This window comes from Panthera leo, chromosome B3 (assembly GCF_018350215.1).
Source record: "Panthera leo isolate Ple1 chromosome B3, P.leo_Ple1_pat1.1, whole genome shotgun sequence".
NCBI classification, from domain to species: Eukaryota; Metazoa; Chordata; class Mammalia; order Carnivora; family Felidae; genus Panthera; species Panthera leo.
Window position 1 is genome coordinate 46,826,927 of NC_056684.1, and position 13,917 is coordinate 46,840,843.

General features: G+C 45.8%; 1 protein-coding gene across 2 annotated transcripts in view; it reads right to left on the reverse strand.

Moving 5' to 3' along the window:
- LOC122221987 (myocardial zonula adherens protein) overlaps positions 1-13,917 on the reverse strand; it is an 89,082-nt gene that overhangs the window by 46,625 nt on the left and 28,540 nt on the right. For both annotated transcript variants that reach the window (XM_042941913.1, XM_042941914.1), the window contains exons 5-8: positions 11,502-11,615; positions 7,746-7,898; positions 3,748-3,873; positions 2,606-2,734 (exon numbers count right to left, since the gene is read on the reverse strand). In XM_042941913.1, the coding sequence (XP_042797847.1) occupies positions 2,606-2,734; positions 3,748-3,873; positions 7,746-7,898; positions 11,502-11,615 (522 nt within the window). The remainder of the gene's footprint in view (positions 1-2,605; positions 2,735-3,747; positions 3,874-7,745; positions 7,899-11,501; positions 11,616-13,917) is intronic.

Genomic DNA, 13,917 nt, shown 5'->3' on the forward strand with positions numbered 1-13,917 from the left:
GAATGCTCCCCTGTTCTCATATGGTTGCCTGCTGGCTGGAAGTTTACATAAGCCCTGAAATAATAGTGACAGATGTCCCACGAGTGAGCCCCCCAAGGCAGACTCAAAAAAAAAAAAAAAAAAAAAGGTGTAATAGAGTCAGGGCTTTTCTAAACTGATGTACAACAAATTTTAAGTCAACACTATGCGACAAGTTCTTACATTTGTATATAACTGTGAAACCACTACCCAAGCACAGAATGTTACGTTTTCCACAGCAGGGTCCCTGAGAGATCACACCCCTTAAAAGATTTCTACTAATCAGAAAAGAAAGGTGTTTTGAAAATCCAAAAATAGGAGCAAGCAGGATATGACACTGCCACAGTTCATGCCTGTGGACATGCTGTTCACATAGTGTGTGAGAGAGATTTGGCACAATTCCCGCTCTGAAAGAGGTACCCCTGAGGGAGGAGGAGCAGTAAATTAGAATACCTAATCCTAGCTAAATAAAGCTAGCATACCTCAAGCCTAAATGCAAAAGATTTAGAAAAAGAACAAATCTTTTTCTGTCAGAAAAAGGTGACAGGACTTGAGGAACATCATGTGTCACACAAATGCTGACAGGGAGGGCCGGCCTTACCACCTCCCCTGGCCTCCCGCCCATCGCCTCTCACACAGGCTCCATGTGGAAATCAGTGGGGAAAAATGCTGGACACTTTCAGAATCCCAAGGGTACAAAGAAGATAAGCCAGGGGCGCCTGGGTGGCTCAGTCGGTTAAGCGTCCGACTTCGGCTCAGGTCATGATCTCGCGGTTTGTGAGTTCGAGCCCCGCGTCGGGCTCTGTGCTGACAGCTCAGAGCCTGGAGCCTGTTTCAGATTCTGTGTCTCCCTCTGTCTTTCACCCTCCCCTGTTCATGCTCTGTCTCTCTCTGTCTCAAAAATAAATAAACGTTTAAAAAAAAAAAATTTAAAAAAAAAAAAGAAAGAAAAGAAAAGAAGATAAGCCATAAAAAAGGCCCAGCCAAGAAAAAGTTGACTGGGGACAGACACTGAGGCAAGTCTGTGACAAAATCGAATCAGAGACACACATTTCAGAGCCACTACTATATGCCAGGCACCATGCTTAGCACTTTGTGTGGGCTTTTCTCATTTACTCCTCACAAAGCCTTAAGAATTATTATTATCAGCATTTTACAGAAAAGGAAACTCAGTTTGGAAGAGTCAAGTAACTGCCCACAAATACAAAGAGAGGCACGATTCAAACCCTAGGCTGCCTGATTCTAAAACCTGTATTTTTAGCCACCCCATGGGCAGTCTCTGTAAGACGGCATCCTGTTCAAAACACAAGCTGCCCGCTCACTTTGTGCTTGTGCGTGGCAGGAAAATCTGTCATCCACAGGGAGCATTTGCATGACTAGTATCTTCTCTTGTTTCAGGGAAGCAGAATTTGGGAGAAAGCTCACCTATGTTCTAGAAAAATGCCATCATGCACAATCTTCACGACTACCGCCTCCAACCTATACTGATGTGAGTTGTAAACATACAGCTTTACCCTCTTCTCTTCAATAAAAGATAGGATTCTGTTTTCCCAAGGAAGAGAGGTGAGGCAATAATGGATCCTTCGCTTTTCTCAAGTCTCTCCCAAATAAAGACAGATCCTAAAGCAGAGGCCCCCACAAGCCCTGAAGCTGAATCCAGAACACTGAATTTAATGCCATTCCCACCCTGGTTACACCTCTCCTTGTCCGGGGACTGTACAGGGGCCTATGTTGCAGATACCAGGGGTAAGGAGACCTCTCTCAGAATCACTGGAAGCCTAGGTGTTGACCTTGCTCACACTGTCATTATCCCTTGCTCATCACCAGCCTCAGAATGCTCAGCATGAGTTACTGAGTACTTCTATGTCACGGTCCTGGCAGGTCACTGCTATTCTGCAGACCCACACGCTGGTAAGAGCCATCCTCCAGAAACCAGCCACAGCTTTGGCCCTAAACTACCACTCCTCCCCCAGAAGTCAGCTGTCACCTGCTAAAGGTCCCTCTTCCCTCTTCTTCTTTCCTGCTTTTTCTCTTTCCTCCCTTCCACCCCTTCTTCCTGTTTTCCACTTTCTGCCTAATTTCAGCTTCCTCCCTTCTCTAAATTGGCTTCATTATCTCAGCTCATCTCCCGCCTTCCACAGCCTACCCCCATCCCCACCCGCACACAAAGAAAATGTTGTCTCCTCCGCTCTGCCATATGAGAGAAAAGCCAACCTTTCAGATGAATGCCCAAGAAACAGCACACTCAGGGTGTTGATGTAACATTTAAATAAAGTTTGGTTACTCAATGAGTAAACGAAATTCATGCCTGGGACCCCAGCAAAGCAGGGTGCTAAAATATTAATTTTTATAAATCATTACAGGTGGAATGTTTTTTAAAGCATCAAAATAATTACCAATGAGAGTTCTGTTGGACTTCATGCTTTTCTTACAGCTTTGTCTTTCCTGTTTAAATCACAAATCGGAGGGATGGGAGGGATGGGTGCTGAGGGCTTCTCACACCTTCAGACAGGCCTGCAGGGGACTGCAGAGATGGGGTAGGGGGGTCTGGGCAAGTGGGTGCTGGGCCAAGAGCAGTGTTTGTTACCTTTTCCATGCGCTCAATCAGCCTGTCCAGCTCTCCAATCTTCTTGTCCTTCTCCTCTAGGCTGATCTCCGCCGCCTCCATCTTTTTATTGGCTTCTTCAATAGCTTTCAGAAAACTATTGGTTTCTTCCTGCAAAAGAAACACACCATCCTCAGCACAGCCATGGAGTCTAGGTTAGGCTGCTAACTAGGGTCCAAATGGTGCTGGCCTTGCTAAATCAAGTCTCTTTAAAAGCATAGCCTTGGGGCTTAGCAGTGTTGTGAACTCAGATCATGAACTCAACTCCCATGATTCTGGTTCTCATACGTAAATAAAGAAACATCATGTGGCCTTTTAACGAGCCTAGTTATATTTTCTCCTTTCTCCCTACCTGAGTCCTTATGTCTAAAAAAAGAATGAAGTCTACAAATGTTCTTTCTCCCTTGACTGGATGCTTGAAGGGTCACTGTATTTGCCCACAGTGCAAAGTGGAGCAGGGGCCACATGTGGAATTGAATGCAGAATGTCCAGACCGTTCTCCCACAATGCAAAGCACCAACTCAGTCAACCATTCAGACATCTACTGAGCTTTAAGAACACAAGATAAGGCAGCCACAGACTCCCTGCCTTCAAGGAACTTGTACTCTCTCCTAGAGAACCCAGGATGGGAGACGGACGGTCCAACTCTAATAACAGGAACAACAGGATGCCGCAGCAAGGAGCGGAGAGAGAGCAGGGGTTCCCAAAGACAGCGGACACTTCTAGTGAACGGGAAAGATTTCACTCACCAAGAGGGTGGCATTTTCAAGGCCTTTCAGGAGCTTAGGTGGGAGCAAGGGCAGGGGAGGAGGGTATTTCAGGTGGAGAGGAGCAGGCGGAGGGGGGAAGGGCGTGGCTGCAGGTAAGTCAGGGACCTGCCGGGAGGCTGGCTGGAGTGTACTTGGAGGCAGAGACTGGGGGCCACTGCGGGAAAAGAGGGGGATGAGCAGAGGAAGGGAGGGAGAAACGGGGGAGGGAGTGAGCAAGTGAATAAACAACCTGCCCCTCGCCCATGTTAGAGTCCACGGACTCCCCTCCAAGCAGAAGCCCTGCTACGCAAGCCTCGCCAGCAATAACGAACCCGGCGCTCCCTGCTGCCTCCTGGGCAGCTGTGACATACACACCAGCAGAGCCTCCTTCTCGGCACTGTGCTTCCGCTGCTCTTCCTGCAGCTTCTCCTCGTACTGGCTGTACAGCTTCTTGGTCATCTCTCGCATCACCTCAGCGTTGGCTTCCTGGGAGGATTCCACCTACGGAGACACGCATCTCAGAGCTCCAGCTCTTGCAGGTTCCGGGGGAATCAGCACCTTTTGCACCATGTGTGTCACCTGTGGACACGCTGGGGTGAACCCCCGGACCAAGACTCTGCTGGAGACAGAAGCAGCAGGAGCTAACAGGAGAGGGACCCCGTTGGGAGGAAGGGAGAGGGCCAGTGGAGGGGCAGAAAAACATAGAGCAGTACCTCACACTATGGTATCAGGACAAACACATTCCACACAAGTGATGCTTTCACAAGACAGAAACATACCTAAGTATCAGCCCTGGTTTCCAAATTTAGCCTTAAATTGAATTCTCTCGAAAATGCGTCCACGATTTGCTATCTTCTTAACCTCTTTTTCTTCAATGACTTTTCCTGCCTAATGTCTTTTGATCCTGAAGTTTTATTATCTTTTATTCTATCGATTTCAACAAACTTTTTCTCTGGATAATATTTCCATGCCCTAACTGGCATCAAAACGACAAGCTTTTTTAATTCTCAAGTATTCTGTTGTGGGCCCAAAAATCAGTACATTATTAGAATTGGGTCAGAGTGTGATAAATTATAAAATTAAAAAAAATTCACGGGGTGCCTGAGTGGCTCAGTCGGTTAAGCATCCAACTTCAGCTCAAGTCATCATTTTGCAGTCCATGGGTTTGAGCCCTGCATCGGGCTCTGTGCTGACAGCTCAGAACCTGGAGCCTGCTTCAGATTCTCTGACTCCCTCTCTCTCTGTCCCACCCCACTCACACTTTGTCTCTGTCTCTGAAAAATGAATAAACCTTAAAAAAAAATTCAAAGGTTACCTGTAGAAGGAAGGAAGGAGTAAGAGAGGAAAGGGAATATTACAGATACAGATATTCTATTTTTGAACATACTGTTTTGTAGATTTGACTCTGAATCACATAAACTGTTTATCTGTTAGCAAAAAAAAATTAAATTCCAAGAAATTACCTACCAAGACCATTTGATGGGCAAAGAATAGTCTTTTCAACATACAGCACTGGGACAAGTGGATAGCCATATACAAAAGAATGATGTTAGAAACCTAACACACCATATCCAAAAATTAAGTCAAAATGGATCAAAGGTTTAATCATAAAAGCCAAAACTATAAAACTCTTAGAAGAGAACATAAGGTCAATCTTTCTGACCTTTGATGAGGCAATGGTTTCTTAGATATAACACCAAAAGCACATGTGACAAAAGCTAAATTGAGGGGCGCCTGGGTGGCTCAGTCAGTTAAGTGTCTGACTCTTGATTTCAGCTCAGGTCATGATCTCCTGGTTTGTGGTTTCGAGCCCCAAAACGTGTTCTATGCTAACAGCACAGCACAGAGCCTGCTTGGGATTCTCTCTCTCTGCCCTTCCCCCCAGGCTCTCTCGTTCTCTCAGAATAAACAAATAAACTTTAAAAGTTAAAAAAATATATAAATAGAAAGACTTCATCAGTACTTAATATTAAAACTTCTGCGCTTCAAAAGGATACCATCAAGAAAGTGAAAAGACAACCCAGATAGAGAAAAGATCCGCAAATCACATCTCTAATAACTTGTATCCAGCATATATAAAAAAATGTACAACTCAATAATAGAATATAAATAATCCAATTTTAAAATGGGCAAAGGAACTAATGGGTATCTTCTTTGGGAAGATACACAAATGACCTATAAGCACAAGAAATATGCTCAACATCATCAGCTATCAGGGAAACACAAAACCACAAAGAGACAGCACTTCACACCCCTAGGATGGCCACAAGCAGTGAGACAGTAACAAGTATTGGTGAGGATGTGGAGAAATCAGAATCCTAGGCTGCAAGTGTATTTCTAGATTATTTTTCAAACTGTTTGGCTTTTTTCCCCCACCGTGTGCACCCGGTACTTAAAATTTTGTTATGTCAGAGAAGCCAGGAGGCCTCTGAAGACATGCTGCCCACATGAAGTTGAAGCTGTCCCATTAGTATGCTGGTCCACGAGCACCTAGGAAACACTTCAGTTCATATAAGAAAGCTGGAGTCAGCCTTTCTACCTTGTCCTTCCCCAAATATTGCATTTGGAAACATTTCCACTTGATCTGGGGAACACTAAGCCAGATCAGGCTAGTGTTTATGTGCACGTCCAGCTTAGGAGATAAAAAAAAAAAAAAAAAAAAAAAAAAAAAAAAGCCAGCAGAATTGTGGGTGAGCAGGGCAAAGGCTGGAAGCGGCTGGTGTTTGCTTTCTGGATATGTAACCTCTGGATAAGGAAGATATACTTCAACCTCAATAGGTTACATGACGTTTATTTGTAAGATTTGACAAAAGTCTCTCTTGGCGCCCTCTAATTCAACCTTCTCCATCACTGGAGAAGTTCTGCTGCAAGGGCCACAAAATGGGATATCCTGAACAGCGATTATCATCAGCTGGGAGACACACAATGTGTCCTGCACCCCATCTCCACTGCGCACACAGACTTCTAGAAAGGGCTCTGTCCCTCCTGTCCTGCTCTGCATCTAGGTCGTGTGAAATACTGAGTCCTGCAACTCTTTCTGTGGGGGTTGGGAACACTAGTGAAGCACAGCATCAGCCTCTAAAACAGGCAACTGAGGATGAGACGTAGCGTAGAGGCTTGGTCTCCGTGGAAGCAGCCAGACCACCACACTGCCTAATGATGTCCCTGGACGCCTGACACCACACCGTCCTGGAACACACAGGAATGTACAGGGCAGACATGTATGGTACGCACTGAATACATGCTAGTGGGATGAACGACTGGATCAAGACCCTAAGCTGAGAAAAAGACTTAAAACAGTAATTTTGGGGTTTTTCAGCAACACATCCCTTTTTTTCAAAGTAACTCTTACTCAGAAATACAATATATGAAATAACAAAGAGAAGAGCCGCCCTGCTTGAAGCAAAGCAAAGAGGAGCGGATCTGCTCTAGAGCTACCTGGTCAGGGCGGCTGGGTTGGGCCAAGTGGACTGTGATGGCACGAACCCGTGGGATGAGAATCACTTTGACTACACAGTGCAGGGTGGTAGCCCCCCGCCCCATCCGAGGCAGCCCACACAGAAGGGGGCCACATGACCACATGTCCCAGTTCATCTCCCTGAATCAATTCTTAATAGCACCACCTTTCATTCCCAAATGTATTCTGCTTTGAGCAATGAATTATATGGATGTATTATCTATGAGGCATGCTCCACCAGGACTGCCTAATGCTGTGTGGAACGCATTTTAAAAACCACATACTTAAGTAAAAACAAATTCATTCCGGAAATAATTTGCTGAGTGAATCCTATGAGCCATTCTCGGGTCTGCTCCTGCCAGTGGGTAGGAATTCAATCTTGTGTCAAACGTGGAAGGGGCACTAAGACCTCCAAGGCATTAGAAGCCCAGCTGAGGAATAAGCCCAGCCTGGTGGGCAAGAGGAACACTGTCCAGAGCCGTTGGTCACCCAACAGTCTTCTTCCTGCATGCTCTTAGGCTCTTTATTATCAAACCAGACAGAAAAACCTAGAGATATCAGAGCAAATCTAAACAGTGGGGCTTCTGAAGTCCTAGGTCTGTGGGCACCCCCAGTGCCCTCTCCATATGAAATAGCAGTGCCATGGTGACTGTCTCAGCAGCCCTTGAGGCCACTGGGGCCAGGAAGGAGTGCCCACTTGGGAGTATTCATGGTGCACCCCAATCTGGACTGACAGTAGGGAACACAGAAACCCCCTCGGTGCCTTCAAGCCATTGCCCGGTCGAGCTGGCCACTAAAGGGAAGGAAACGCCAACTAAGAAAACAGAGAAAAGGAGATGGAATGTTGAGGCTAGGAAGAGAGAGAAAAAGGAAAGAAGAGAAGGGTCAGGCGGAAGTCTCTGCCTCTACACATTACCTTTATTTTCAGCAGCTGGTTTTCAACTTGCGCTGCCTCCAACTGCCTCTGCTTTTCCCGCAGCTTGTCCATGGATGCTTCATAGGTCTGCTGCAGATTTCTGATCTGGTCCTTAATGTTGCTATTTTCCAAAGTAACATCCACGAGGGTTTTCTAGTGGGATAAAAAAAAAGCAAAACCAGATCTGGTGGTGTGAGATGATATGGCCAAGTCATGCACCAGGACATCCCTTTGCCATTAACCATTGAGACAGATGTCAGGCCCCAACAGCTGCAAGCCGGGACCCTGGTGTCTAAGGGGCTGTGGGTTCCCCGATACCATGGTCAAGAGGTCTGCAGCTCTGTAGTCAAATGGGCCAGCGAGCATCCCCCATGATACCCCACAACCTCTGCCCACACCGCTTGCCACTGCTTAGGATGGACGGAAATGAATCAAAAGGGAGACTTTCCAAGGAAAAGTATTCATAACCCATCACTTCACATGGAAAAAAATGGGTTGGAAAATCGTGGACAGAACAATCCTATTTTGAAAAGGAAAACGTATAAGCATGTGTTCAAATGTGTTTATGCAGAGAAAAAAATTTTTAAAGACTAGGATGCATATCACCAAAATCCAAATAGTGGTTATCTGTGTCATAGGATTATGAAGGATATTTATTTCCTTCCATGTGTCTTCTGTATCTTTCAAATTCCCACAACGAAATAAAACAAAACACATGTTTTGTAGAATGAAGATACTCCCCTTTTCCCTTAAAGAGGCTGTCACTTCTGTACTCAGAGACCCCCAGCCAGGACAGCCACTGTGTGGTCGAGGCTCCTGTTGTGCCAGCAAATGCTTCACCTTCTCCTCTTAGGCACAGAAGGGTGGCAATGAAGGAGTCACAGAGAACAGAGTTTGGTGACTCAGACAAGGGCCGCAGAAGTGTCAAAAGCCCGTTGATTATTACTCCGGGCCACCCACCGGATTGAGAGTGATTATACTGATAATTGCTATTTAATGCTTTAGGTTCTATTTGGTTAACTGTCCGTACAGAGAACAGCTTCCATAACCCAGAATTCTTACCACTGAGCCTTAGTTATGGGCATTATCTAACACCTCCCCAAATCATGTTCAACCGTCAGGCAGAAGATCCGGAGACTGGTGTTGGACACACGTCTCAACACTTTTGTCCTTTTTGTAGATGATCAGTCTCTGAAGCCTCCTCAAATCCTTAGCCTCCAATTTGGATAAAAAGCCTCCCATTCTTAAACTGACTTTAATCAAGAGCAAGGATTTTGGATGGTGGTACAAAGGCATTAAAGAAAATAGAGAAGCCATTTGGAAGCACAGAATCAGAAAAATATTTGAGCTGCAAGGGGCTTTAGAAACCACCTGCCCTGGCCCAACCATGCCCTCTCCAAGGCCCACCGGCATTATAGATACAACTCCTGTGCTCACGAACCTACATCTGGACCAAGAGGCCAAGGCTCTAAGTCATGGTTCTGCCACGAGGCAGACACCCTGTTCAAGTCATTTCTCTGCTGGCCTCGGTTTATTTATCCATAAAACAAAGGGACTGGAGATCATCTCAACAGTTCCTTCCACTTCCAACATCCTATGAAATCAAACAGTCTGGTCTCTCTGTCAATAAAAATGAAAACAGAAAGACTGGCAATGGAAGAGGTCAGGGTCTTGCAGAAGTAAGATGACAACTATCTTCAGATCTCCTGTCTGTGAGATGATGCCTTTCTTTTCTCCATTTTCTCTTTCCGCTTCTGCTTCTAACTTTTAACAATAATTTTTAATCTTTTCATTATAAAGCTCTGCTGTTTGCCCTGGGCCAAGACACTGGATCACAACTAGGAACCAGTCAGGGTCCCTGGGTTATAGATGACAGCTGACAGCCGACCTCTGAAGTAAATGCCTGGGGTACCAGTGAGAATGGCAGAGCAGAAGTATGGCAGGGACGAAACACCAGAAAAGGAATATCAATGCAGACCAGGTCTGATCTCAGATGAGGTACAGCACTTCCTGGATGGCCAGGAATGAGAAGATGTCCAAGAGAGAAGGAAAGGGAGCCTTTCTAAGACCAGTTGATGGCCGGAGAAAGGGAAAAACAAAGGCTTCTGAATAAACTAGAGCCAGAGTAGGGGTTGGCCTGAGGTGGGGGAAAACTGGCATGCACTAAGAAGGAACAGGAAAAGGGTGAGGCTCAGAGACCCAACCAGAAATGGCCTCCCAGGGGAGCCTGGGTGGCTCGGTCGGTTAAGCGTTTGACTCTTGGTTCTCACACTTCGTAAGATCGAGCCCCACATCAGGCTCTGGGTTCCTTAGAGCCTGCTTGGGATTCTCTCTCTCCCTTTCTTTCTGCTCCTTCCCCATTGTGCTGTCTCAAAATAAATAAAAACTTAAAAAAAAAAAAAAAAAGAAGAAGAAAGAAAGAAAGAAGAAAATGTTCTCCCAGACCAATCCAAACACAACACCCACCCAGGCCCACTGCCAGACAGTGGCCTCGCTTCGCGGTTGGTACTACTGCCATAACACTTGTTGTTAGGGAATATTCGGTTCATAGGGAAGTGGATAATCCCAACATGAAAATGTGCGTGCTTATCTGATAAGTTATTTATATAGAACCGGAAAGGATAGGAAATAGCTGTGGAACCTTTAAGAGGAGGGAAAAAGATAAAAGCCACATAAACTTGGAGGAGAGGCAGAAACTATTGTTTACATATTTGGAAGCTAAAGCCAAGGGAAGCTGTTTCTGGTGAACGTAACACTTTGTTCTGAACAGTTTCAAGTTAATTTGCATAGGACATAGAGGACTCAGTTGGAAGGGTAACAATGGGTAACACTGGAGAGGTTAACTCCTAGCAAATCAGATTAACCACGAGAGCAATCCTCTGGAAGTGAGTTAAAAGCACAGTCTTTCTCTTCCCTGTCTGGTGCTATAAGATGTTCTTTGGAACGCACATGATTTCTTTTACTGGAAAATAATTTCTGGGGCACCTGGCTGCTTCAGTCAGTTAAGCTTCTGACTCGATTTCAGCTCAGGTCATGATCTCACAGTTCGTGAGTTCAAGCCCTGCATTAGGCTCTGCACTGACAGTGTGGAGCCTGCTTGGGATTCTCTCTCCCTCTCTCTCTGCCCCTCCCCTGCTTGCTCCCTCTCCCAATAAATAAACTTAAGAAAGAAAGCAAGAAAGCAAGAAAGCAAGAAAGCAAGAAAGCAAGAAAGAAAGCAAGAAAGCAAGAAAGAAAGCAAGAAAGCAAGAAAGCAAGAAAGAAAGAAAGAAAGAGTGAATTTCTAAATTAGGAAAAAGTGCTTAACAGCCTTTGAGAGTTACTTGCCATGAATAAATACAGACTGTCTTTGATTAAGTCTGCCTTCTCCATGCTTGGGTGGAATATCCTGTAACACTGGGGCTGCAAAGAGCAGGAGCTGCTGTGCTATTTAAGGCACTGACACTTATGACCACCGGGGCACCTCCTGGAGAAAGTGACACCTCTGTGTGCAACTCAGAATCTGAACCCCCATTTTAATGATGGCAAAGACAAATGCAGCCCAAAGGTTTAGAGTCTCAGCTTGGAAGCGCCTTCTTTAACTTCTTTCTCTGGCTTCCTAGCAGGGTCTTTACTGTGGCCATGCTTGAAGGAACTGAATAATGAACTGAGGACATCCCGTGGCTTACTCTTCTACAAAGGCACAGGGCCCACGTGTGGTTCAGCGTGCTCACCCTGTCACAGAGGGCACCGGTCTAACAGTGAGCAGATGGGTACCTGCAGGCCGATGGAGTCCGATGCTAAGGCTGAGTTCATGGCATTGAAGCTGTCCAGGGCCGACGACTGTGTCTGGATGTGATTCTCCAGATACTCCTGCTGAGCCTGTGAAACCTGGACAGGATGTCAAGTGGTTACACAAAACCATATATACCAGCAACAATCTTAGGTTAGGCCGGAACCTTCTCCTGACAGGAGCCACATCCATTTCAGTGATGTGTCGAGTACAGCTTAAAAATACAGTATCAACATCTGCATGACCCGAAGAGAAGACAGACAAGAACGCCTTTCCTTTGTATAGTATTTACACGTTCACCCGCGGGGCCTCACTTAGTCCTCACAACATCGTGCAGCAGCCGGAACATCCCCTTTTATACAGAGGAAACAGAATCAGAGTTAAGGGATTTGCTCCCCAACAGCTGAGCAGTGGCACAGCTCGAACGAGAACCCAGGTCCAATACCTTCTCGGGCCATCTTGCTCTTTCTCCTCACCACAGAAAGAACACACTCGGGGCTCACGCAGTCCTAAGAGTTGTTTCGTGGCTGTTGCTGTGTTACCTTTGTTGGGCGTGTGTGTTGAACATGTTTGAGACTGTTTCATCAGAGACAGTTCCACCCCACCAGTCCCAAGATAGACCTTAAAGGAGGGCTGGACATACAGAAGCAGGGAGGCAGAACTAGGGGGTGAAGGTTCCGGGCAGGCTCAAGGGTAGAGCCCTGCGCGGTGTGTGGGAGCCACAAGCAGGCAGAAATGACAGAAGAGGAGGTGCGCTCCAAGAGTGGGAGGCAGAGTTGACACGGCAGACCAGGACCAGGAGCGTGTGGCACGTTCTTGTTCACGGGCGTGTTCACACAGCAGGAATTTAGGAATCTTATTCCGGCTGTGGAATATGGTGTGGCCTGGAGGAGGAGGAGACTATAGGCAGAGAGACGCGTTCCCACGACCATTCTCACAAGAGAAAATGAGGGTGTGCCGGAGACGGTCATGGAAAGCCAGGGGCAGAGACTATTTGTGCATCTATTGCAAATCCCATCCCCTGGCTTTAATTACAGATGTTGACGTGTGTCAGTGGATGGCAGAGTGAAATTTCCACAAGTATGTGAGAATTTCCCAAGTGTCCTCCCACAAGCCAGTGAGAATGGGCTAGGTGGGTATGTTTACACAGCCCCACGCCTATCGTCAAGGCAGCGGGTCTTACCTAAGCAGACCATCTCGCAGCCAAGCCCTCGCAGCCATATGCTAAACCCTAATGCACGACTGATGTACCTATGCTTCCTTCCTGCAGAAACTAATTTTTATGGAAAGTAGGTCATATATGCATGGGCTTTTGTTCTTCAACACCGTGAATTGCAAATATAAAAAAATTGTTTTTCTCACAGGCATTAGTTTGTTTAAACCACAGGAATGTTATTTTTTCTTAAATCTGTAATACATCCACACAGTTCAAACACTTACAAAGTATAAAAGGTACACATTCAAATACATCTATCACTCCCATCCCATCTACTCAGGCACCACCTTGCCCACTCTGATCTTTAATCAGGAATCACAATTATTGAGAGGCACCAGGGGGTTCAGTTGGTTAAGCATCTAACTTCAGCTCAGGTCATGATCTCGTAGTTCAGGGGTTTGAGCCCCCTCATCGGGCTCTCGGCTGTCAGCACACAGCCTACTTTGGATTCTCTCTGTCCGCCCCCCTCTCAAAAATAAACATTAAAAAATAAAAAGGAATCAGAGGTCCCTGGGTGGCTCAGTCGGTTGAACATCCAACTTTGGCTGACACCCTGTGAGTTTGAGCCCCGCACTGGGCTCTGTGCTGACAGCTCAAAGCCTGGAGCTTACTTAGGATTCTGTGTCTCCCTCTCTCTCTGCCCCTCTCGCTCTCGTGCTCACTCGCTCTCTCTCAAAAATAAACATTAAAAAAAATTAAGTTTCTGGATCATCCTTCTAGTAACTACTTTTGCACCCGCAAAACTAGCTAAACACTTATTTTCCCCTTCTGTTTTACATAAGTGGTGGCTCACTGTAGGTATTTTCTTGTAGCTTGCTTTTTTTTTTTTTTACCATCCACTCTGTATCTTTGAAATCTTTCCATATCTGTTTTTGAAGAGCTTACTTGTTCTTTTTATTCTCTCCTCTCCCCCCCACCTCCTCCCCACCTTCTTTTTAAATTCTGCATATTCTACTGTAGGGTCACAATTTATTTTACTTTCCCCTTCTTCATGGATATTTAGGTTTCCAATCTCATTACTGTTACAAACAGTGCTGTGATAACTACTTTCACACATAGGTCATTTCACAACGTGAGAGTTTATAGAGTATGTTCTTAACGGAATTGCTGAGTCACAGGATATAGGATGTGGCAGATATGGCCATTTTGCTGTCCCTGGGAGTACTACACAATGACATCCTATC